This window comes from Scomber japonicus, chromosome 9, assembly GCF_027409825.1.
Source record: "Scomber japonicus isolate fScoJap1 chromosome 9, fScoJap1.pri, whole genome shotgun sequence".
Lineage (NCBI taxonomy): Eukaryota > Metazoa > Chordata > Actinopteri > Scombriformes > Scombridae > Scomber > Scomber japonicus.
Genome location: NC_070586.1, coordinates 38,344,302 through 38,370,573, shown reverse-complemented (window position 1 = coordinate 38,370,573; position 26,272 = coordinate 38,344,302). Strand labels below are relative to the sequence as shown.

General features: G+C 39.6%; 1 protein-coding gene across 1 annotated transcript; it reads right to left on the bottom strand.

The window, feature by feature from the left end:
* Nucleotides 1-13,435: 13,435 nt before the first annotated feature.
* Nucleotides 13,436-26,035, bottom strand: ptar1 (protein prenyltransferase alpha subunit repeat containing 1). Its single transcript, XM_053325950.1, has 7 exons — nt 25,936-26,035; nt 23,736-23,905; nt 23,202-23,268; nt 21,983-22,087; nt 17,794-18,037; nt 16,408-16,769; nt 13,436-14,521 (listed from the first exon to the last, which is right to left on the bottom strand). The coding sequence occupies exons 1-7, from the start codon at nt 26,019-26,021 to the stop codon at nt 14,143-14,145; spliced, it is 1,413 nt and encodes a 470-aa protein (XP_053181925.1). The 5' UTR covers nt 26,022-26,035; the 3' UTR covers nt 13,436-14,142.
* Between the last annotated feature and the right edge of the window lie 237 nt (nt 26,036-26,272).

Genomic DNA, 26,272 nt, shown 5'->3' with positions numbered 1-26,272 from the left:
TGCACTGGGAACACATGTCTGATAATCACCAGAGAAACTGTGTGAACAGCTGACGGCTGAGACACTGCACCTTTACAGAATGACTCTCTCCTCATCTAATGTCTCATTATCACATAACAAATCAGCTGGCTACACTAAAACAAAACACTACAAATAAACAAGCATGTTGATTTAACATTTCAACCACCGGTTGCAGTCTGCTGACATGAGTAGTGTTTGGAAACTTTTTTTTATAGCTTGCACCATTTCCATAGAAACAAACAAGAGTACTGGTAAATTGATAAACTAGATATTCATATTGGAGATTCATCCAGAGATGCTGAAGGCTCTGGAGATTGTTGGGCTGTCATGGTTGACATGCTTCTTCAATGTCCCATGGAGAGTGCGTGTGCATGTGCATGTGCCTGTTGACTAGCAGACTTGGATGGTGGTTCCCATTTTTAAAAAAAGGGGACCAGAGGGTGTGCTCCAACTATCATGGGATCATATTACTCAGCCTCTCAGGCCAGGGTACTGGATCTTGGATTCAGGAGGAATAATATGGATTCCATCGTGACCATGGAATAGTGGATCAGCTCTTCACACTTGCAGGAATACTTAAGGGGTCATGGGAGTTCACACATCCAGTCTACATGTGCTTTGAGTGGACTTGGAGAAGGTTTATGACCGTGCCACTCAGAGCATCTTGTGGACACTGCTGAGGGAGTGTGGGGTATACCATGGTCACTGCTGCTGTTCAATCCTTACAACCACTGTGAGAGCTGTGTTCTTGGCAGTAAGTCACCTCGTCATCATTGCCATCCCTTGTCACGATGAGCGGCCAGGATGAGAGTCAGCGCCTCCCAATCTGAATCTGCTCTGCTGGAAAAAGGTGGCCTGATCCCTCTGGGTTAATTAGGTATAAGAAGACTGGTAAGTTTGGAGTGGGTACTGGCTATGCACCCTCCTGGCTAGTTAGGTTTATCACCTAGGCCACACCTGGATCAGATGGTTGGGTCCTAATCTAATGACTGATTCCTCCTCTGGAATTACAGGAGCTGGAGGATGACACATGATTCTTCACTTCAATCTGAATTTCTCTCATTAAACTTCAGGGCTACTGTTGGAAAGATTCATATAGCTGTCAGAACAGACGTCCAGTAACATTACCCGACTACAGCACGTAGCTTCACCATCACACCTATGCATCCAAACATTCATCTATGTGTATTCATGTAGAGTCTCTTCTTCTTCCTAGAAGGTTAAGCCTCACTACCTTTGTGAATATCACTACCATATGGAACACTGCAGAATTTCAACAGTGAAAAAAACTGAATTAGATACCCGACCCTTGGTCCAGACAGTTCAGTGATGTCATCATGCATAATTAGTCATGTGATTCAGTTCATTGAACAGTCTAAGATTTGATGTAGATAATACACAGATACTACTGAGTAGATTCATTTAATTATAGTCTTATTTGGAATATTTGTTTGAATTATGGTTGATGTATTTGTGAACTTTGTTAACCATAATAATGATCTGAAGATAAAGGATTTTATTATTTGGGATATTTTCTTATAATGTTTTTGCCATTTCTGTTTATTTCCAGCATATTGGAATGAATTGTGAATCAGTATTCATCATCATCATCATCATCATCATCATTAACTTTATTGTCAGACTCAGGGTCTAGTTTAAAAACACACAGACGATACAGACACAATATATAAAAAAGACATAATATGCATAGAAAATTAAAGCATTGCACTCGCTATAAAAGATATTCATACCAGTGTTTCCATATAGGTGACTGGTAATGTATGGAACTATAGTTTGGATCTGACAACAGACTAACAATGTTGTTCAGGCAACAAATACATTTGTACATCAAACTCCTCAATAAGGCCTTGCATGTGTTGACTTCTACTCTACAGAACACTTGTACTACAGCTCCTGGGTTTCTGGAGAAAAATCCTCATACAGTCATTATACAGTAAGCAGTGTGAAGCTTCTGCATGCTCGCTTATTTAAACTTGGTTCATAAGGAAGCTGTACATACTGCAAGAGTACTATATGCCATGAAGAGCCTTATCTTAACATTGTCTGAGCACATGTGGAATTTCCTTGCCAACATATTAGCTCAGGCACATAATATGTAACGTAATATGTATATATGTCATCATCATCAGAGATGTGATCCGTAATGTAATGATAGGTATTTTGTTTTATTTCAAACACCTAACACTTGTCATCATAGACAAAAACCGGAAAACAAAGCTTTTTGTCCCCTTTCGTTTTCCATATTATGACAGCACATCATATTTCACCTTATGTTCACAACATATATCCAGTAGCTGCTATAACCAGCACTACTGGGAGATACAATGGCCATCAGCATACATCAAATCATGTACCAGGGTGTTGCCAATCATACAGCCAGTTTTGCAGCCTGTTATAAATATAAATCTGCTTTTGTCATCCATCAGCTATCTGAATATGGCTCACCTTGAAGAAAACGACTTCAGAGTTGGCATATGACGAGGTCCACAGTGAAACATCAGGATGGATGATGATATGGGAAGGGTGGAGGGAGGGTGGGGGGTTTGAAGTATCATCTGCAGATTACATTCATTAATTAGTCTTATTGGCCTTTTACTCGCAAAGCTTTTTATTGCTCTTACAGTAACGTAACAAGTGTAACTATCATCAGCTGGAGTACTTCACCTGGTTCACTGTGTAGCCTCTGCTCAACAAAGCGTGCACACACACACACACACACACACACCAAGCACTCAGCCCCGCCCACAGTGAAACAATGAGGAGGAGAGAAAAGTCATCTCCATCATAAATGACAGCAAAATGCAGTAGAAGCGTACACTGAGCTGAATGAAATGAGTACATGTAAATGGGGTAAATAACATAAATAAACATAGTCTCTATTGTGCTTTGCTGTCATTTATGATTTCTGTTGCAGAACTCCAAGAGCCCATTTCTTTTCTAACTTTGAGTTGACATGATCATTAGTTTTGGTCTCTGTGAGGTTAGAGCCAGAGGGTATGTGGATATTATGGTCTGTCTTCTAAAGAAGGAGAGCAGCTTTCATTGCTCTTAAGGACACAGCTTCACAGGCTGCACCCTTCAAAAGGAGTCATCCCCTGAAATAGGCCACAGTCAGCTTGTTCCACAGCAATGATGGCTACATGAGGGTCAGACAATCTGAAGTAATGTACTTTTCAGGTACTACTCAAATATGCAGTTAATAGATTTTGAGTTAAGGGGGCTTCACTGTCTTCACTGGCCGCATTGCTTTGGGCATTTCTGGATCTCCTGCTCTTTATCCATCCATCACCTCACATTCAGCAGTAGCAGCAGGTTTGTACCAGCTACAACACTGGGCCTCCATGGTGGTGTATCCTCAGTGCATATCAGTATGCATGAGGAAATGATACTGGAACAAATGGTAAGTCCACTAATGTACAGTCTGACCCCTTCCTCACACAATGCTGTGCATCAGTGCAGCTTTCACTTCTCTATTCAAAAGCTGCAAAACAACTGCTGTCCCTCAGTTCACCAACGATACTCAAACTAAATAGACTAGAGTCATGAGAGGTGTGCAGATCAGACAGAGAGAGATTCTTGGTCAAATATAGTTACTGTAGATGTTGTTAAACTGGACCTTAATTAAACATATAAATCCAATGTTCCTAATTTGGACTCAAAGCAGACAGAGGGCCTGCTCCTCAAACTGCTACTAGTTCAGGAAGTGGAGAACTGCCTTTTAACAATACTCAAATATGCTTTACAGGAGGAAGACAATTCAAAATGATAAAACTGTACAGAATAAATAAAAGCACAATCAATAAATCAATCAAACATTAAAAGCAGACATATTAAAAGCTTGTATATCATTTGCATCTAAGTCCTTCTAACCAAGGCTGCATGGAGAGATGCAGGGAAGCCATGTGAGGAGAGAAGAAACAAAGAAATCAAGTTTTTAGAGAAATGAGAAGTCCCTGATCACAGCTGGATCAGCTTTCACTCTAATTTAACACAAGTGCACTGCTAATAATAATAAAAGATGAACAGTTATCAATATTTTCATCTGTCCAACAAACACCTGCTCATGGATAAAAAGCTGCATTCTGTATTTATATTCTGCACTGCTCAGAGGTACATCAAACATTTCTACTTGTAGAATGTGTTTATATTATTCATTATTTGTGTCTGTATTTATTGATATTCTGATTGTGAATGCATTATTAATAACCCAGAATATAGATCATTTCCAGTGTTCAAAAGATATATTTCCCTGACTTTAATTTGATCCATAATAAAAGTTAATATGGGAGATAACAGATAATGAAAAGAAAAAAATGATGATTTATGATTCTTTTGTTGTTCAGACTGATTTTTTAACTAGATGATGAATCAGAATCAGCTTTATGACTTATGACTGATAGTTTATTGTATTGTATTGGTTGAGGGTGTCATTGTGTGTGTTGAATTAAAAGAGTGTGGACATCACACCATCAGTACTGAGCTGGTATTAGAGCATATTGTCTCAGCTGCTAATAATCATGATGCTGTATAAAGCTGTTACCATCGTCACATACTCTATTATGTTGGATGAAGCCTGAAATAGTCACTGCATAATATAGAGAGGATTACACAATGTGATAGCAGTTCTATTAGAAACTGAACATCTAAACTATCTGACACATTCTATATCTGACCTGCTCCAAATGATTCACAACTACAAAACTGATCAGGTTAAATTATCAATATCTCTGTTGGTCCTAACTGATCTACACACAGTCCACTCATGTTCACACACAGTCTTTGGATAGAGAGACCACATTAACCACAGAACAGCTTCACTTTTCATTGAAGCAAGGACAGAATTAACATTAATTAGCAACACTTATCTAATCAGCTGTGTTATTTAACAGGAAACAGTGATGGTTGGGTTAAAATGGAAAAGCCTGCGAGGTATATGTTACCTTTGCTTGCTTTCCTAATACATCAACTTAACAGCAGACGGATTCAATTCACTTTCTGGCTGTCTGAGTGCTGCTTTTACCACACTGATGAATCCAGCTTCTCCACAGTAGACTACTTCACATTAGCACTTTCATTTTAGCATTTAGCTCATCCCTACATGATTTACCATCACATCACATTTAACTTAATTAACTACACTTTTTATGATTTGATATGAAACATGTGTAGTTCATGTGGTATGTGTTCTTCACAGCAGACTTGTCATGGAAGGAAAAAGTCAGCTGTTAGAATTGATGATGGCTCTGTTTATTTATTTCAGTCCCAGGACCCTAAAAACTGAAGTAGCTATAGAATTCAACCATCATTCATTTTATTATTTACACCTGTGCTCCTCCTGCCATATCACATGTTTAACTGTTATCTGTGAAAATGTCCATCAGTGCTGAGCTATGAGAGCAAACCTGAGACATCCTGCCTGTCAATAAACAAGCTGCTACAAGAGAAATCTCTAAGACCTCCAGGACTCAAAAATCTGAAAACTGTAAAAAGAGGAGACTTTGTATTTCACAACACTACCAACCACTTCCTGAGCAAGACCACAGGAGACCTCCATCACCACTAGCTGTCATGTTTTCCAGTATGGCTCCTGAACCTGCATCTCCCCGGTGGATGGAGGTGCAAACTAACCAGCAGCATCTCTATCAACAACAAGCAGCAGTCAGTCAGGCAGGCAGGCAGGCAGGCAGGACACAGACAGTAAAGCTGGCCTCTGCACAACACACGTCTGACTTTAGCTGGTGCATCACATGACATGATGGAAGCCAAACCTTAGCCGTGCTTTGACACAATCGCAACCTAGAAAAGACTTGACCAGACGTGGATGCTGGTTCACCGTGATGGGACTCTGCACCTGCCAACAACAGGGCCTCTATGGGCCGTTTCATTCATGTCATCCAATGTGGGCGATCGCGCCTCAGCCCCCCGACACAAAGCCTTGTTACATACCAGCACTGTTGCGTTTCAATCCCGGTATGGGACTTGTTCTCTGAAACGCGCCGTTCTCTTTTCCTCTAACCGCTCCTCAAACAGTCAACAAACCGAGCGGCGACAGCAGCAGCGCGTCCCCGCAGCTCAACAACAACACAGCCGCTACAGAGCAGCTTCCTGCCCCGGTATCACCGAGCTCTGCTGCCGATGGCGGCGGACGCTGTTAGAAGCAAAGAGAGGCTGAGCTCACCTGCTTCCACTGCTGCAGGCTGAAGGTCCGATCCGATGCTGCCACACCGTCCTCCATCTTCCCTATAGCGGTTACTGTGAGTGCATGAGTGTGTGTGTGTGTATGTGTGTGTGTGTGTGTGTGAGTGTTGCCTCCCAGCCCCTCCTTCCTCCCATCACCACCGTCACATCATCACAGGACATAACAAACGGCCTGTCCACTGTTTGAATATTCAAGACATGCACTGGAGCAGTTTGCAGCACTTTGAATCAGTGTCGGGATGGAAAAGGATTCAGATGTATGGAAGTACATCAAAGTCCAAATTTATGACATTAAATTGACAGTGAAATCTTGTTTAAAAATGGTGAAAGTCTCTTCCATGCAGATAAATGCTTACCAAAATTGGACTTAAATGTATGCTAAATTATTGGTCAATAAAGGATAGTATGTCTTCTATTTCTAAACACAGAACATTCTGCTGCATAACCAAAGAATAACCTGTAAAATACCTTCCAATAACACTTAATACACCATGACAATACAGTCAAATTATTTATTTTATTATCATACTATTTAAAACTTTGACCAACACCATTACACATTTACACATTCACAGTTTCATTATTTAATTATATGAAAAACAAGGACAGTTTTTCAGTCACATTTGAAATGACATTGGACTCAAATTGGACTCTTTCACGTCATTGCAAAAAGGCCCTATTATATGAAAGACAGTCTGGGGTAAAAATGTCCTCTAATGACATGATATCATTTTTAAAGCCACTAGTATTTTTGTGTTTTTTATTAACTGCAAATTACTGTCAGTGTTTTCCAAAGACTGTCCTTTTAAGCTTGCATATTTAAACCCACCTGACAACAAAACTGCACCACAATAAATAATAAAAGTCTCTTACTCTTGCAAAGCAATACAGATGAAAGAAGGAATAGTTTTAAGAACTCTTTGTTGGCGGTGCAGTCAGATGAATGTGCTAACAGTCACTTTGTCTGGATGAGTCATTTAATCTATATCATTTCCAAAATAATGAGAAAAGCTCTCGTTTTGTTTGTTGGTCTTGTTGTTTGTTTGTTTTGTTTTATTTGTTTTAATTAATACTATGCAACATAACATTAACATAACAGGAGTTGACAAACAACAGAATAGAACATGTGTGAGCATGACTCATCTAAGTACAGATATAGACGGGGGACAAATTAAAGAAAAAACAACAAAAAGAGTATTATGAAGGTGTTGGACCACCACATGCTGCCAGAACAGTCTAAGAACTCTGCTGGAGGGATGAACACCATTCTTCCAAAAGGTAACTTTGTATTGATTTGAAGTGACTTCTTCCCTAAATATCACAACATCACACATGCTCTCACCCAAGAATGACTCATGTGACAATAACACTTTTCTCCACATCTCTGTAGAACAGTGTCTGTGAGTTTTGCACCACTGAACTGTCAAATGTGCATTCATCATTGTAATGAGGGTTATGCATTGCAACCCTATTATAATATCTGTCTCTGTAATTGCTGACAGACTGTTCTTGCTGACAGTCTGATCGCTTCCAGCATTCACATTCTCAGTCACCTGAGGAAGAGTTGCTCTTCTCTTTCTTACACAGTCATCAAACAGCAGTCTCATGTAGCATAGTCCACTTTTTGTAGGCCAAGACCCCAGCCAGCTGCCAAATCTGCCCATCCCAGCTTCCCTTCTCTCAGTCTGAAGACCACAAGTCCCATAAGTGGTCTTGCTGGCTGACTCTAAGAAATGGATCCTGGTACTTGGATTCCTGAACACAAACAAGCTTTTCCTGGTAAGAAGGTGCTCTCTAAGTGTACCACAGACCAAGCAATGAAGCTGGTGAAAAGGGAGACCCTCAGGACCCCTCAATGCCATGTGATCTTCATTCAGAAATTGCCTACTTCCAGGCCCAGGGACAACTGGAGATCTGAATGGAATCTAACAAAAAACAAGAAATAAACCTGATGTTACTGACCCTCAGGGCAACAACCATATGTTTAGTCAGTTCCCCCTGTTTACTCCACCCACCATCATTCATTAGAACAATTTTGGATTAAATCTGTCATGGCTGCGGTGGTGCATGCAGATGCAGCAGCCAGTTGCTCCCTTTGCTTTGCTACATTTTTTTATTTTAATTTGCTTAAGTGTGTCTTACTTATGAGTGCAGCGGACCTTGAAATGATCACTGCCAACGGTGTCTCCTGAACACCCAGCCAGACCAACTACACCAGTGGTCTCCAACCCTGCCCTGCATACCTAAAACATGCAGGGCAGTAGCTCTCCAGGAGCAGGGTTGAAGACCACTGCATTAGACCAACCGTCACAAGGCTAACCCAGCTAGAACCTAAGGCTATTTCTCTACCCATCTACCTCTGGCTAATTTCTGATTGCGAGAAATTAAAATGAGACTCTTGCATTCACAGCTAATTGGAAACTTAGCATTCTGGGCTTGAGTACCACACTCCACAACTGGGTATCGAAGTTCCTCACAAACAGACCCTAGGGAGTTCAGATTGGTGGTCACACCAGAGCCCCAGGGTTGTGTGCTCAGCCTAGGGGCGATTCTAGGATCAGACCTTTAGGGAGGATCAGCTCCTAGTGAGAAGTTGACACACAATGCCCTGGAAGTGTTCAAACCCCCTGCTAATTTACTCATTTTACTGGATAACATAAATTACTACAAGAAATATGAATTCACAGTTAATCGATCTATAGTGTATAATAATCAGAATAAACAATCACAGATTTCTACAGAGAGGAGCCTAAGATAGTTAATAAACCCTGAGGGAAAGACAATATTAATGACAGAATTATCCAGAGTACATTAAACCTGTTCAAATAAAACCATTTGAACCTGTAGCATAAGTCGTATAAAATAACTTTTAGGAAAAAAAACCCTTTCAGGGGTGCTGTGATCAAATTTAAGGGGGCTTTAGCACCCCCTAAAAGGGTCTAAAATCACCACTGGTCCAGCCCCCTCATATTCACACTGTACACTCACGACTGCAACCCCATGACTTGGAGAGAACTCTGTTGAGAAGTTTGCAGATGACGCCCCCATCATTGGCCGGATTTCAAACAATGATGAGAGTTCATCTCAGAGGGAATCAATAATATTGCAGAATGGTGGGTGCACAGAGCTCAAATGATAATAAAGATAATATCCAGCCCAGTCACAGACCTGTTCACCCTGCTGCTGTCTGGAAAGACATATAGACGTATTTGCTGTCATAGCACCAGAGCAAAACCAGAGCAGCTACTTTCCTCAATTCATCCTCTGCACTCCAATATAAAAAAGTTATTATTTATGAATCCATGTAATTTCTGTTTTTGTGAGTAGCATGACATTTCATTATACAACCTTGTAAAATGATGGTAATAAATACATTTTCCAACTTGAGATGAATCAAAGTGGCATGCAGGTGGTGCATTCCTGTACTAAGTTAATAATAGGCTCAGACTGTTAGAGAGATTCACATACTCTTCACCTTTTGGGTCTAGTGTATAATAAGCTATGCAATCACTGACATGAACCCCTCTACTATGTGCATTTACTGTCAAACAGTAATCCTCCCTTTCACACCACAACTAAATACATGTGTTCTTTAATCTCTCAGGTCTAATGGGACACAGAGAGGGGAACAAGTAAACTGTAGAAATTGAATCTTACTCACAGCTGGATCCCAGACAGTGGAGACAAATTCATCATGGCCTTAAACTCACCTTGCTGCCTTTATATTTTATCTTATTTTAACATGTTTGAAATAAATAAAACAGACTTGACAGGCTCCTTCTGCATTTCCTGCAAATATCACACCTCCAACAGGTAAACATCCTCTTATTTCATTTCTGCAAAACACCAGCTCTACATTCCTTTCTGTTGATCATCATGCAATGTTTCTCACATAGAAGAACATTGTTTTGGTGACGGTGCTGAAACTTTAATCAGAATCATGTTGACCCCAAACTGTCTATTGATTTGATCTGAGCTGACAGATTGCCAAACTTCTCAGACTGAATGTCAAGCTTAGTCTCTGTGCGGAAGCAAAATAATGTCCTTGGGTTCATCCAAACATTAATGTCAAATATGTACGTGAGGGAAAAGCTTTAGGATCATCCACCTCTTGCTGTGAGAATAGATTTTATGATACCTGATGACATCATCCAATGTCAGCATCTATACAGAGAAGAACCCCAAAGCATACATCATAAGTTCCTGAGACACTCAGAAGAAGGAATTTAATGCAAGTAATATGAGAGCAGAAGCTGCATTAACCCTCCTGTCGTCCTCCAGGGTCAAATTGACCCCATCTCTTTTGACTGTTCTTCTTTCCTTCCTTCCTCCCTCTTTCTCTAATTTTTCCTTTGTTCTTCCCCTCCTTCCATACTTCTTTCCTCACTTCCTTCCATACTTGCTCCCTCCCTCCTTCCTTCCTTCCTCCCTCCTTCCCTTCCTTCCTTCCTCCCTCCCTTCCTACTCCTTTCCTTCCTTCCTTACTCCCTCCCTCCTTACTCCTTTCCTTCCTTCCTTCCTTGACCTGAGGACAACAGGAGGGTTAAAGACCTAACCAGTTAAAAAATTTGGAGGTCAATATTTTCAAAAGCTGCACGTACAGCAAATAAAAGGTTATTTATATTATCATGCAGCTCACTGCTGTGTAATGTTTCACGAATGTCAATGAGCAATAAAAATCTTTAACCCGGCTAATACTACATAAACACCCTCAAGTCTTCTGTCAGAGCTTTATACATCAGTGCAGTGGTGCAAAATAAACAGCAGTAAAAAAACACTAGATCCCAGATGAACTTTATTTTCTTAGTAAGCAGATGACAAAACACTGAAAGTGAAGATAAAATACTTATTTATAAGTATTCTTAATTTTACACTTAATTCTATAAATAGAAAATTAATAAGATGCTAGGGATAAATTCATTAAGGACACACTCTCCACTTTAGTCAACCCCAAGAATAAATTAGAAAAAACAGAAGCTACATTATTCTTTTTAAAAGCTTGTTGAACCTTTTAAAATATTTCTGCATAGATAGTCTTGGATTCCAAGTTTGTGGTCTAGGTCTGCAAGGATGTTAAAATACCCCACTATACACTTCTGTTATGTCTACACCCCAATGGTGACCAAAACTAAATAATACATGGCTCAATGACTAGTTTCAAGATTATGATCATGTACACAGTGATTTGAGGTGATACAAGCATCTTACTTCATAACTCTTACATGGTAGTTTCTATGAGAAGCCAAATACAGCATGGTAAAAGGTTACATGGAAGCACAAGGAGAACCTGGAAAAACAATGTCACACATGTTACTGTTACAATGACAGAATGCTTAAATGGCTTTGTGTACTTGTCTGCTTTCACCTGTCTACCTCCTGATCTCACACTGGAAGGTGGTGAAGTTTAGTCAAGATTTGAACCTGTGGCTTGTTGAAATGAAGAATGTATCTTAAAAAGCAGTTAGAAACACTTATGGACATCTGTGCAGTGTCAGGTGGCTTTTATAGTTACAGGTGCAAACTGTGTCCTTCCAATTAGACTAAACCTTCCAGATTGACCTTTTCCTTCACACTGAGAGCAAAAGCATCACTCTCAGTCTGTGCTGTCTTCTATACTATTTCATTCAGCTCCTACATTTCAGTGCTAAATGTTGTCAACTAACCATCTTCATACAAGACAGTTAATACATTGAATCCACTTTGTCTATGAACATCACATGACATTAGCAGTCCATTTAGAAGTGATGATGTAATGGGTGAGATTTTGGCACCTCTGATGAGCTGACTTGTTAAAGCAAATGTAACACATCATGTTTGTCTTTAAAAACATAAGTCAATGTAGGGCAATCCAATCCAACCTCTATATACTGGCACTGCTTTGAGAAACCACTGCTGTAGTGAATATTATATTGTGTCCATGGTTACATAAATATATCGTCTGTGTGATTGTGTGCATTTGTTCACTTGTGTTCTGTAACAACAACCCATAACGTCTTTGAGTAACAAAGATGGATCTTAATTAAAATGTTTTCTAGCCAATCATCTGCTATACAGATAACTTCAGATGAAATAATACCATTTGTCCCTTAATCAATACAGCTGAGGTCATGTAGTGGGAGGAACATTATTGATGGGATGACCTGTGCAGATACAGCATGTTACTTTTAAAAGGAGTGCTACAAATTATTCCTTAACACAAACATTATGTAATGTTATGTAGATTTTGACCTTTTTAATTACCTCTATTTTTTTTTTTTTTAACAAGCTAGTGAAATAAAGCAGCTACGCTTATTATTAACTAGCCAGGTGCAAATAGCAGACATTTCAAAAATAGTTGTAATATTGTTGTTTGTCAGTGATACCCCACATAACATTGACTATTATGATCAAATAGTCCCAAAGTGCAGTTCAGTTTTCACCTGTTGCACACTCCACACCAGTAAGAGATGAAGTAGTTGTGGTAACGTTAGCATGTAGCACCAGTGAATGTGGGGAGGGGGGGCGACTCACTCCCCTCACACTAGATCCTTCTAAGTCAAACATCAGTACCACTAAACTGGTAAAGCTCACATTCTCTGGTTATGTATTTAGTGCTTCAGGTTGGCAGAAAGTAAGACTTGTTAGCTCAGACTTCTCACATAGCAAACAGAACTTACACTCTTAGCTAAGTGACTAGCTTTTTGGCTTTCTGTTGCAAGCTACTGTAACTTAGCACTTTGCTACATAGTAAGGTCTAACTGACTATATACACCAGTGACAGTAGAGGGGAAACTAGGAGCAGCAACCAAAGATCAAGAGAAGAGAAGACAAAGAGAAAATGACATGGTTAATAAACATTAGCTCCTTCAGAATGGAAATCTAAAGAACCTGTGTGGCTGTGCTTCAAACCTGCTGCTGCAACAAGAGACCAGAGGGAATTCCTACTAATTCATCTAAAGCAGAGCTAAAAGAATGCTTAACATTTTGTCAGAAACATATCATCCATGCTATTCCAAGGTTTCATTTAACATGTGCTTCAGATTTATGGAAGTCCATTATGGCCAATATTAAAAACAAACAACAAACATAAAAAAAAGAAAGAAAATGAAAAAAACAATGGATTAATAGTGACTTGAAGTGAGAAAATATAAAAATACAAATCACTCATTTTAGTAAAGATGTTACTGAATTCACTTTTCATTATATTATAGCTGTAGTACTAAAAATGTCCCTTTTTAAATGTGTCCTCTACCTCCAGCCAATTATGTGAGTAAAATACACTATTTAAAAAGAGGGCAATTTTAAAATAAAATATCTATAAAAAGTGAATTCAAATTAAACTGAAAATAAAAATATTAATATATTATTATTATTAATATAATTACTTCACAATGTAATATTGGCCATTTTGGCATTCTATACAATCAGATCCAACAAGTTAGTTTATAAAGAGCTTTTAGTGATTTTAATTATTGTGCTCTGCTCTCACATTTCTCCTCCTGCTGTGGCAGCTTCATTTAGTTCCTTTACTGAAATACTGGCAATAAATAAAAAGCAGTGGGAATTTGACCTGAGACATCGAGACACCTGAAATAAGAGTAGAATCGACTAACGGACATGTAGCGAGCCAGTATGCATTGTGTGTGCAGATTTCCATTCTGAAGGGTTCCTGGCTTAGACCAAGCTCAAGAGAATCCAGATGTTTCTGAGGAAGAACAGCCTTACTACGACCCCACCGTCTCTACTCAAGTGTCAGGAAGCGAGGAAGTTAACTAGCTTTTTGCCCCAGGAGTGGTTTCTAAAGTCATCACTGCATCTTACTACTGGTTAAAGTCAGCACTACAGGTAGGTAAGCTGATCCTAAATCTGTGTCTAAAGGCAACTTCAATGTTGAGAAAGGATGGGGCCCAACTGTACTCGCTCTCAAGGCTGCCGACCGATGACGGTGTCTAACCACTTCCTGTATGCCAAGGCGAAGCGTCTCTGCTCGGGGTTACAGCAGCTGTCCAGGATCCTGCTCACAAAGCTGTGCTCTAAGGGCAGCGTGGGGGGGCAGGCACCTCTCTTTAGACGCTTGCTGTCACGTGAATCTGGCAGAGACGCCCTGTCTACCTCCATATCTTCACCAGCGTGCCTCTGTCTGTTTACAACCTCCTCGTCTTCACAGCCCTGGACGGACGGCTTCTGCAGGCCCGGCTCACTGTCGTTACGGTGGACTGAGTTGCTGCCTCCGTTGGTGCTGTTGCAGTGGTGGTGCTGGTGTTTCCTCCTCCAGTGGTGCCACAGATAGAAGACATGCCGTCTGGAAGGGTGGAGAAATACATCCAGCTTATTCAACTGTACTGGACTAATACAATGTACTATAAAAGAGGAGTCCATATATGTTTAGCCTGAAGGCTTTTTTAACAGACTGGATTAAACTTCTTAGTTCAACAATCCCACATGGTAAATGGTAAATGGACTGTACTTATATAGCGCCTTTCTAGTCTGTGCGACCACTCAAAGCGCTTTACATGACATGTCATATTACCCTTTCACACACATTCATACACTGATGGGTGCCAACCTGCTCATCAGAGGGATCTAACCATTCATTCACATTCACACACCGTTGGCACAGGTATAATAGAGGGTGTCCACATACTTTTACCCATATAGTGTATATTAAACCTAAGGCTACAATCTGAATAGAGATAATAATAATAATAATAATGATAATAATAATAATTGGCCATTTCCCTGACTAGATTATTATAGTTTCATCTAATCAACATGATTAAGGAGGAAGAGTAATAGGACACAAGTCTCATCACATCTCATCTCTGACTATTAACCTTTGCACCTGTCATGATCAACAAAGCACCTTTATGCAGAAAGTTCACACCTTAAAAAGACGTTCATTAACAGCTGTTGTATGCCTCAAAGTAACGAGGTTATTCTAACTACATCTGCAGCTTACTACTACTGTCTCACCTGGAACAACAGCTACAATACTGTGTGTATTTATTGTGAGCAAAAAGCTAAACTTTGAGGCAGACAGACTGTTTCTGTATTGAACATAAAATATCAGTCATGTAAATGAAGCTACAGTATGTGATCTGGCCTTGATGGTGATGTAGGTACAAATAAGTACAACTGTTCTTTATTCCATGTGCATTCAATGCTATTCACTTGACTGCACTGCTTTTGTGGCACAACTTTAAATTCTTTTGTGACTGTGACCTTTTAACAGATGACGGAGTTCACTCTTTTGATACTTCTACTTTTAACTCCTCATTGTTTCTTATCAAGTTTGGTTGTGCTGTACGCTGTAATGATGTTCTATGTCACTGTTTATTTATTATTATTGTTATTATTATTGTTGTGTTAATTGTTTTTTGTACTGTCACAGCAAATCAAATTTCCCCTTGATGGACAATAAAGCTCGGAACTGAACTGAACTGAACTAATAGTCTTTATTCTCAACAGTACATTTCTCAATACAAGTAAAAGCTACTGTAGGAAATATAATGAAGGCACACTACTGCTTGATATAATTCCAATAATACATCTTGTGGCATAAATCTACATCACATGTTGTTCTCTCACTGTTGTGCAGTATGCACATTTAACACAAATACATCCTCTATCTAAAATACAAGGAAGCATCCTGTTTAGTACAGAACACACAGGAGGCTTCAGGGTATTATAACTATTCACATTCTTTACTTAGTAATAGTACAATGTAAAAATTGCATTACAAGCATTAAAATACAAATAAAATGACTGCACTGAAAATATGACTTTAGTATCTCTACTTTATACAGTATTTAAAGATTGTTTATTATATAGAGAATGTAGTGATTATTTATTGAATATATCTTATTTTATATCACTTATACAAGAATACTGTTGTGTCAATTTTGAAATTCCCCATAGGGGGATCAATGAAGTTTACCTTACCCTTATTAATAGATGTATTATCAGTTAATTATAGCTAAAGTATAATAAGATAGATTTATTAATATTTTCAGTGTTATTGGACTAATATTACTGATGTATTGGTGTATAAGTAGCATATTACAGCAGTACAAATATTTCAACCTATTTTGTATTTAAATTAACTGATTTCATAAAAGGCTCAAGAACAGGCTTTTTAGTTCCTAATTCTGGACGAAACCTTGATAAAAAAAAGTTTTCAGGTCTCACCTGTGACTCCAGAGTGTCTCATGTCCAGGAAAGGACTGGATCAGGTCTGTGCACAGCTCCATCTCCTGGTGGAAGAGCTGAAAGACAGCGTTGAGACCGAGCTGCTCCTCCACCTCGTCTGCTGCCTCTGCTCCTGACAGCTCTCCATTAGCCTGGCTGTGGCTGTGATGGTTAGGGCTGCTGCTGCTGCTGAGGAGGAGGACGCTGCTTGACCGGTGCTCGGGTGAACCGCTGTTGGTGGAGCTGTGAGAGAGCTCAGTGATCAGCTCCTTGAGCAAGAACTGGCGGTAATGGAAGCCGCTGTGGTCAGAGACGTGCATGGACACCCATAGACGCATAGAGGACAGCTCGTCATGGAAAACCTGAGAGGAAACACAGAGAACAGGCGATGATGAAGAACAGAAAGCTGCATATCAAGACGTGTGATGATCTGCAACAGATGTCTGAACAGACAGACAGCAACAGATAGCAACATCAGTTCTGTCAGAACGTGTGAGCAGAGCTGATGAGATTCAATAAAAACAAAGAGGAAATATTCAGAGATCTGTTCTTTACATTATAAAAACCATGCAGAGGAACTTCATTACTGCTACCAACCAAAACAACCATTTAAGCTCATTTGTACACAGAGATGGAGGAGAAATTAAACATCTGTAGAGCCACAACCATTTGTCAATTCATCTATTAGTTGATTGACAGAAAATTTAAATTAGCAGACATATCAAATGTTTGTAGCTTCTTAAATGTTGTTATTTATTATAATACACTGATGATCTTTAGGTTTTTGTACTGTTGGTCAGACAAAACAAGACATCATCTTCAACAGAGGGAGACTACAACAGGCATGTTTTACTCTTTTCTGACATTATATAGACTAAACTATTAAATTGATCAATCTAAAAAACAATCCAAAGATAATAACCAATCAATAATACTTATATGAAGCAAGGCTGCAGCAGGATGCACAACTGCATTCCAAATGAACAGCTTATGCTCCTGTGGACTGTCTCTATAGTGATACCTGGCTAGGACTGCATTACTCTGTACACTTGCTTTATGTAATATTACTACTGTTTTTCCCCCTTTTTTATAATGCATCTATTTTGTAAAAGTTATTATTTGTTATTATATTTTTCTCTGTATATCTTTTATGTATTTGGTTGTTACAATTATGTATGTGGTGAATGTTATGTGTGTAATGAATGTATGTGTTTTATATATTAAAACAAACTAGGAAAAAGAGGCTCTGTACACTGAGTGAGGATGAGGAGTGATAGAGCTGCTGCAGCTGAGAACTTCACACATCTGTTCTTAGTATTTTAATTATAAAACTTGTGATACAAGTAAATAAAAAGAAAAAAGGAAAGCTTCTGTTCCGGTGTGTACCTTGATGTTACCCATGGCCATGTGCTGCAGCACCCAGATGCGGTGGGACCAGGCGTTGTAGTTGCTGGGGTAACGAGCGGCAGCGTCAGAGCACACTCTCATCTCTTGGTGGAGTGTTCTGGCCAGATGTTCACTGAGCTGCTGACTCCTGCCTACATCAGCCTGCTCTGCTTCACCCTGCTGCTGCTGCTTCCTGCAGCCTGCAGCAGAGGACTGCCTCAGGATCTTCTGCAGCACCCAGCGCCTGCAGGGACATTATACAACTCCAGTCACCTGACATACGTACTGTTACTGTTACTGCTACACCAGCATCTGTCATTCAACCATCATGATCAAGTGATGCTTCTTGTTCCAGTCAGAGGCAATTTTATATAGAAACATGTCCTGTCCTTGAACACCTCATGACACAAGGTACAAAGTAATGTATACTAGTATAGTAACTGGGGCTGATGGGAAATCAGTCATTACTATAAGAACTAGCTGCTTATGTTGGAGGTGTGTACCTGCAGGAACAATGAATGTTACTATCTGAGAGTGAAAAAGACAACATTGGGTGATATGAGACTCACTAACATATAAGCTAGGCCAGTTAATAACTGGTATTTATTAGATTATTACAATTACAATAACATAGATGGTAGCTGCTACGTTAGACGACGAGGCATCATAAATGATGATGACATTACTTTCACTGCATGTTCACCTGCTGCAGTTTACTGTGGTGACTGCAGGTGGCCAGCTGTTTCTGGATCTCTCATAATGAATTAAAAAGGTCATATCTAAACGACGGAAAGACTGAACATGACTGCACACAGATCTGAACTCTCTGTTGTCTCATACACAAACACAAATAGCAGCAGATCAGTTAGTGAGCAGAACTTTCTGCTGTGTCTGAACCTAAACTAATGAAGCTGGAGGCTATGCAGCATCTGGCAGTCTGCAGCTGTGTGGGAGAACCTGCATTTTTTAAGTTAAAACATTAAAACAAAATAAATGATGCCCTCAGGAATAAGGTTAAGCAAAAGAGAATCTCCAGGGAAATGAAGTCAATGAGTGCTAAAAGATAAAAGACGACATGTGTACAGTAGGTTTTAGAAGAGATGTGTGAGCCTCAGATGCTCTGACAGGACCCTGACTGAGAAAACCTGGTGCTCATTTGTTATTAATGTGGAGTTTGGAACAGTAAGACCTGCCAGAAGTGAGTGTGTAGGGGAGCCTCGTAAACAGATGCAGTTGTCCATCTTAAAAGTGCAGAGCTTAAAAAGTATCCTCTAATTAAAGAAGCTCAGGTAAGTGCCTTAAAGAAGTCCAAGGCTCGACCCCTAACCCACACAGCGACTATAGGACAGTATCGGGTTTTTACCTGCCCCCATCCCAAATCTGCATGGTCAGGTCCAACTGTTTCATTTGTAGAGCTTTGTTGAGGCTTTTGTTGAACAACATAGCCAGAGCTATCAACTTTTCAGAAAACCTTGGAGTGAGATTGGTGGGAGGCTTACAAGAAACTTTCTTGAAGAAAGTTTGGCTTTCATGGTCACAACCATATTTCAAACACATTTTTATTCAATTTGTACTTTACGGACAGAAACATGATCATGTACAGCATGGAAGCTTTTGAAATGTGGGTTGGACAGTCAAATGGGAGAGAGGTCTGTTTTAACAGAGTAGATGTCATTTCCTGTATTGTGGAGCCTTTTAACAGCTGTTTTGACACTTTGAACTCACTAAATGATGGGTGCATTTTATAATTACATCCAGAGGAAGTGTTTGGCCCCACATCACAAATGAGAAGATATTAAAAAGCTAGATATTGAAATTGATGGTTAGTATATTCATATTAAATGAATCTACTGATTTATGACATGGTAAAAGTGAGGAGTCCATGTTCATGCAGCCTGTCTTATATCCGTTATCTTTGATATCAGATCTGGTCATCCCTAATTCAAAACATTCACCTAATTCCAAACCATTTCCAGGCCTGGAAAACTGTTTTTCTAATTTCATAACTTTTCCAGGAATTTCATGACCATGGGAACCCTTTACGGGCCTTGTCATCTACCGGTGCTCAGCAGGAACACCTCATCCATCTGTTTTATTAAGGCTGACTGTCACACTCGGGCCAAGACTAACAATGTTCATGGTCATGGTCCAGAATATATAAACAGAGGTAAGAAAAGTTAGTGGTCTAAAGAAAGTGAGACAGCGCCACAGTCTTACTATGACAGTCTCTTTTTGCTCTACTGTCTAAAAGTCATCTGACAGAAGCTGAAACACTCTATCTATGTAATCAAGCATTCAATATTTTAAAGAGTCATTATTAGAGCTGGACGATTAATTGAATTTTAATCGCAATATCGATTTTGGCCTCCCGCGATTATAAAAACGTAATAATCGACATAAAACGATTATTGTTCCGCCCGGCGCGGCGCACCTGTGACATAAATCCAACGCCCCCGTCTTTCCCAGCAAGTTCTGTGTCTCGCCCCTTATGTTAGACCCGCTGGAGGAACGGTGTGTTTCTGCGCAGATCTGGGAGATTTAAAATGACAGAAAGTGTTTGGTTGACAAGAAGAAAGGTAGGACTGGGACATCTTCAGTGACATCACACAGCTATCAGGACGCTGCGCTCTCACACGCGCTGCACTGAGATAGAGAGAGAGAGACACACACACACACACACACCACACACCACACACCACACACACACACACACACACACACACACACACACACACACACACTCTAGTGCGCGCTCTTGCGCGTTCGCTCCAGACTCCGGGAGATTGTGTGTCATTTGCGGGCGTCAGGGAGCCGCTATCAATATGCAGAGAGTTGGGATGTATGGATTACATAATATATTAATGTCTGTGCGGTGGGATCTATCACTTCTCAGCAGAAATGACAGGTGTGGCGTGAGAGCGTGTGAACTGCTTGACACAGTGGACACCATCATGGTGTCACCATGGAAACACGACCAATTTATTTAATAAGCTCGGCAGTCAGGGGATTTTTGTTTTCGTAGGTTTTGGCTATTTATTTTTATTTATTGTTTTTACATATTGCTATTATTATTTCCATTTATCATTATATTTTTTTTCTTGATTCTAATTTATTTCTGGTTGTGCTGTTCAAATATATTTTAAGTTGAGTTCTGGTGGTTCAATAAATGCTTATGTTTACACATCTATGAAGAATCGTGTTTTATAATCGCGATTTCAATATCGATCAAAATAATCGTGATTATGATTTTTGCCATAATTGTCCAGCCCTACTCATTATCTTAAGTCACTAATGAAGACCATGAATTGTGGTTGAAAGTCCAAGGAAAAGCTAGACATTAAGTTATGTCCAATCAGTTTGCATGTGTGATACTAGCAGGTTTGCTCCAGGTTGAACCTCCTCCATACTTTTACTATCACACACTAGGCCTGGGCGATAGGGACAGAATCAAATATCACTATATTTTTGACCTAATACCTCGATATCGGCATTGCTATAATATTATCGGGATAACTATTGAAGCTATCACTAAACATTTACACAATAAGACTTTTGCTTAATAATCTTCAGTAATGTTGCTATAATGACTAAGTGGATAAAGGCAGATAATAGAACAGCTAGATCAGTCTTTACTTTACTGTAATGCAGTCTTTGAAAACAGGAAAAGACAACACATAATGCCCTATCATGATATTATGATACCCAAAACCTAAGATGATATCTAATCTCATATCACGATATCAATATAACTTGTACTGCCCAGCCATAGCACGCTCTCATGTTGATATTTTACCTGACTGAAGAGAACTGTCAGGAGGAAAATGTTACTTTGAACTACACTAACTACAGAAAGCGGTGGCAGTTTCATATAGTTATTAAGTTAAAACTAATCTGAAGATTGTTTTCTTTTTTTAAAATCACCCTCAAACATATATTTAAATTAATTGATCAAACTGATTGATCACCCATCTCTCATAACTTGTCATTATTAACTGGTCAGTCCAGCTGTTCTACATAGAAAACATGAATCAGCTGTTTGGAAATATGAGAAAGTGAATGAATGACGTGTCTTGTGAGTGTTTAAATATTACAGTAGGGGCTATAATGAATAATGCCAAAGCTAAATCCTGTACACATGTTCTCTAATGGAAATGACAGTGACAGAGTTTGCCCTGCAGTCAGGTCTTACCGGTGGATCCATGTCTCTGGGCTCTTGGGGAACTTGGTGAGGGCCAGCTTGCCCAGGTAGAGGTCTTTCTCTGGGTTAAGAACTCCACATTGTAGCAGCTCCTTTCTGCAATTACAAGCAGCCAAGAATGAGCACAGATGTTTCCCTCAGGACTGTAATGTACTGAGCTGTGATCATATGGAAGCTCTATATATGTTTCATCTCCTCGTCTCCTTCCTTCTCTGTCACTGTCAGCTTTTCACTCCACCTTAGAGTGAAGCCATTTATATCAACTATGAGCACATTTGATGTCTGATGTGTTCAGACAGTCTGTCATAACAACCATAAATCATTAGAAAACAGCTGTTCACAGGTTTCCACTGCAGCACAACTAAACTTTTTCAGCAACTGTTTGGGCCAATGAGCTACTGATGATTGGATGTTTTCAAAATAAAAGGACCAACATATAATTTATCTATTATTTAAAATAATATTTTGGTCCTTTATTTTCTGCTCTACTGAAAACACACCAAAGCGTGACCATGATGTACATACTGAACTGTGAATGTTGTGTACAGTTACACCTCTATCTGTGTGAAATATATGATATATGACATATGCTGTGTGACAATAGAAAAACATCTATCATTTCAGATTATCTTCTAACATTTATTTTAATGTGATGCAAATCTCACTCTTAATGACAATATCATTTGGAGTCTGGTTCATCTTTTTCAAGGATTACATTAACATTACTCATCTTGAATTTCTACACTTACACACACTAGGAGAGTAGTGTGACAATATGACAGCAAAATGTAATAGAAATGTTTACTATGTGATTTATGTACACTGGTTTCATTTCAGTGTGAGAGTCTCTGCTGTCATTTATGATGGTGCTTCTCTCCTCTGCTCAGTGAGGGCAGAGCTCAGCCCTCTGTGTGAGTGTGTGTGCTACACATTGACTATTTTATCATTTAATTTACAGAAAATGTGCTAAATTGTGATATGTATTGATATATATGATTATATTATTACTGTTTCATATTAAATAAAGGTTAATGGAAAACAATTGTTCTAAATATTACATTTGATTTGGGGAATCATGACATGAAGTGTCTTAGAGTGTAACCACCATTTAAGAGGGCATTTTGCTAATAGTGAAGAAGAGCCTGCTGACCTGCTGACACTCACAAGAGTCAAATATGTGTGTAGTTGTGTGGCAGCTGTGTGTCTCTACCTGACATTCCATGCAGTGGTGAAGTCCGGGTTAAGCAGCAACAAAGTGCAGGTGATATCCACTAAAGCTGAGGGACACACACACATCACTACATTACAACATTATTACTGCTCTGTTTATATCACTCTGTCATCTACAGTGTTGATCACATTGTGCAGCAGCAGAGGAAAAGTCACATCATACTACTCCACTTCCATCACAGTTTGTTCATTATTACACTAGATTAGGTATGTTAACCTCTATAGGGTACCATGTTGTTTTCCTGTGTTGCTCTGTGTAAAATGATGCAGCTGAACCAAAAGAAGCTTTAATTAACATGATGTTGGAATAAACAGCCTGACTGATGTTTCTCTATCCTATCCCTGCTTTTAAACTCCCCACATCCTGCTCATCATGAGAAAGAAAAGCCTGCTGCCAGGACACTTTGTACAGATTTATTCTGGTCTACAATCTCCCAAAATAACATTATGTGCTCATCTTGCTGTAACCTTCAGGACTGATGGATGTAGGTAGATGTAGAGCGGGTTCAGTTACCTTCCCTGTCCAGCCAGTGCTTGCGCTGGCGGTAGAGCAGCAGTTTGTTGTGGACATATGGCAGAAGGAACTTGACACACCAGCTCTCAACACCCAGCTTGTTCTCAACCAGCACGATGGGGCTGCGGTTGTAGCGTGCCTCTGGACAGGGGATCACACCGATCTCATCACTGAGGGAATGGACAGAGAGAACGAGGGCCAAGGGAAGCTTTCATTAATCATGTAGGACACACACACACACGCACGCACACACACACACACACACACACACACACACACACACACACACACACACACACACACACACACACACACACACACACACACACACACACACACACACGGTGATGCTTCTCTTGTTGTTTCCAGTTACATTACTTTCACTCAGCTGGCTCTGTACTCAGGGTCATAGTGTGACTTGTGTCAGGTTATATCAATCATTCATAAATGTGGCACAGTATGTGGACACAGGTAGTGATGGCTTGTCTAACCCTGGAGAAACTAACATATAGTGTGAAAAAGAAAGACTTGAGAAAGACTCACTTGTGGAATCCTTATATACACTTTTTGGAAACTCAATTTAATTTAATTTTGCCAGATTGGGGGATAATGTATTCACTTAATTTGTTCAATGTTGATGTTAAAATTAATATGAAAATCTCAATAAAATAACAACAACAACAACAACAACTGTGGCAGTCCAGCTTGGTCTTCTACTGTAATGGACTCGTTTTTTACTAGAACTAGAAGACAACCTAATTGTTGGAGAATTTTTGTTACAGTGTTAATAAAAAAATAATATTTACAAGCAGACACACTTGCATGATCTATCTTGCATTGCTGTAATGTTTCATAAAGCCTTACTCACCTCACTGGCACTTTTTCTATTTAATTCAATATGTCACTTTCTACAGACATATACACAGTACAAGCCAGTGTTATCTACTTGTGAATGTGTCAGAATTTTGATGCAGGCTGTTTTGGGTCTCTAAAGCTTTACATTGCAAGACAAGTTAGACTTTATTGATAGAATAAAATATACAATAAACAATGTTCCTGGGATTAAACAGTAAGGACAGCCCCAGTCTTATTAGTGGGAGATACTGTGAGACACTTGTGTGTAGTTTGAAAAGTTGAAGTTTCACTGTACTTTTTACTATATATCAACTCCCTTGAGTTGAGTACGATGAGTAAGGCCGCAGCACATTTGTTACAGCTCCACATTCATTCAAATACTTGGGTGAGACTGTAGTTTTTCAATGAATCTAATATTTCACAAATATTGTAGTCCTCATTGTTGAAAGATTCAAAATGCTAGCACTAATTTATGAATGGTGATTATACAAAGCACAGTGTACATTCACCATAGCCTCTTAAATTACAGAATAGATCTATTCAATAGTCTTCTTTAGTTAAGGGTTCACTCACTATAAACAAACTAAGAATGCTACAGAGTCATTTGGTCTGGTAGGTAACAGTTTTGGTAACCTGTCATCTTGCATGGATCAATGAGGGACAATCTAACACAGCACATATCAGTGACTGGCAGTTGTACTTGTTTAGCTTTCATAAAGACTCATTATAGTCAGTTTAATAAGCCGTGTTGACAAACTGGATTTCACAGCTGTAGATGTAAAGAGGGAAAAGCATGATGCATCCTGTAGAGCCGCATAATGAGGGAATCAGGTCTTTAAGATTAGTTATGACTTTAGCATGTAGCTGCTGGTTGCTTTACTCAGCATATGAAGAAGACACACCATGCATCTATATTGAAATGGTCACAGCACAGGTGTGTGTTCTGCACCAACCAGCCAGCCTCAACCACTGAAGCTTCATGTGCAGATTCAACAGTCTTAAACGGATGGCTCCATTATAAACACACATGCATGTTGTATGGGCTCTAATCACTCACTCATTTGGTTATTACTGAGGAACTTGTCCGTGCAGACTGAGCTCAGTTTTAACACCCGCCATACTACGTTAAAAGGCTAGCGCGCTAAATACATTACATAACACACTGTGTGTTTCAATTCTGTCATTTAACGAGGAATCTGTTTAACAGCACTGTACCAACATGTAGCTCTAACCGCTCCGATTCCAGGTAATAGACCAAGCCCGCACAGCTGTAGTGTCAGCGGGGATAAACAGAATGTAACAGACACTGTTCCCGCGCCTTGTGTTCCCAGTAAACGCTACTCACATGTTAGGGTTCCTCTTGAAGGCGTTAGTGATATCTTTGACAACTCTCTGGACCAGGACGTCCACCTCCTCCTCCGACTCCGCCATTTTTAGGACGCCTAATGACGTCACGCCGAGCAAGAAGTTTTTCCGGATGAAGTGACACTGCTACGGATGCCCGGAGAGGCCATTTTTCTGTGCCGTTGTTTGTGATATATACAGTGGCGATTCTAGACCAAAATGACCAGGGGGGCCAGAGAGGGGCCAACATGTTTTGAGGGGGGGCCCATGTACCTTATATTCTTCGACCTACTTTTGACAAATATCGGCCTTTTTCTAAACCCAGTGTTGCCTAAAAT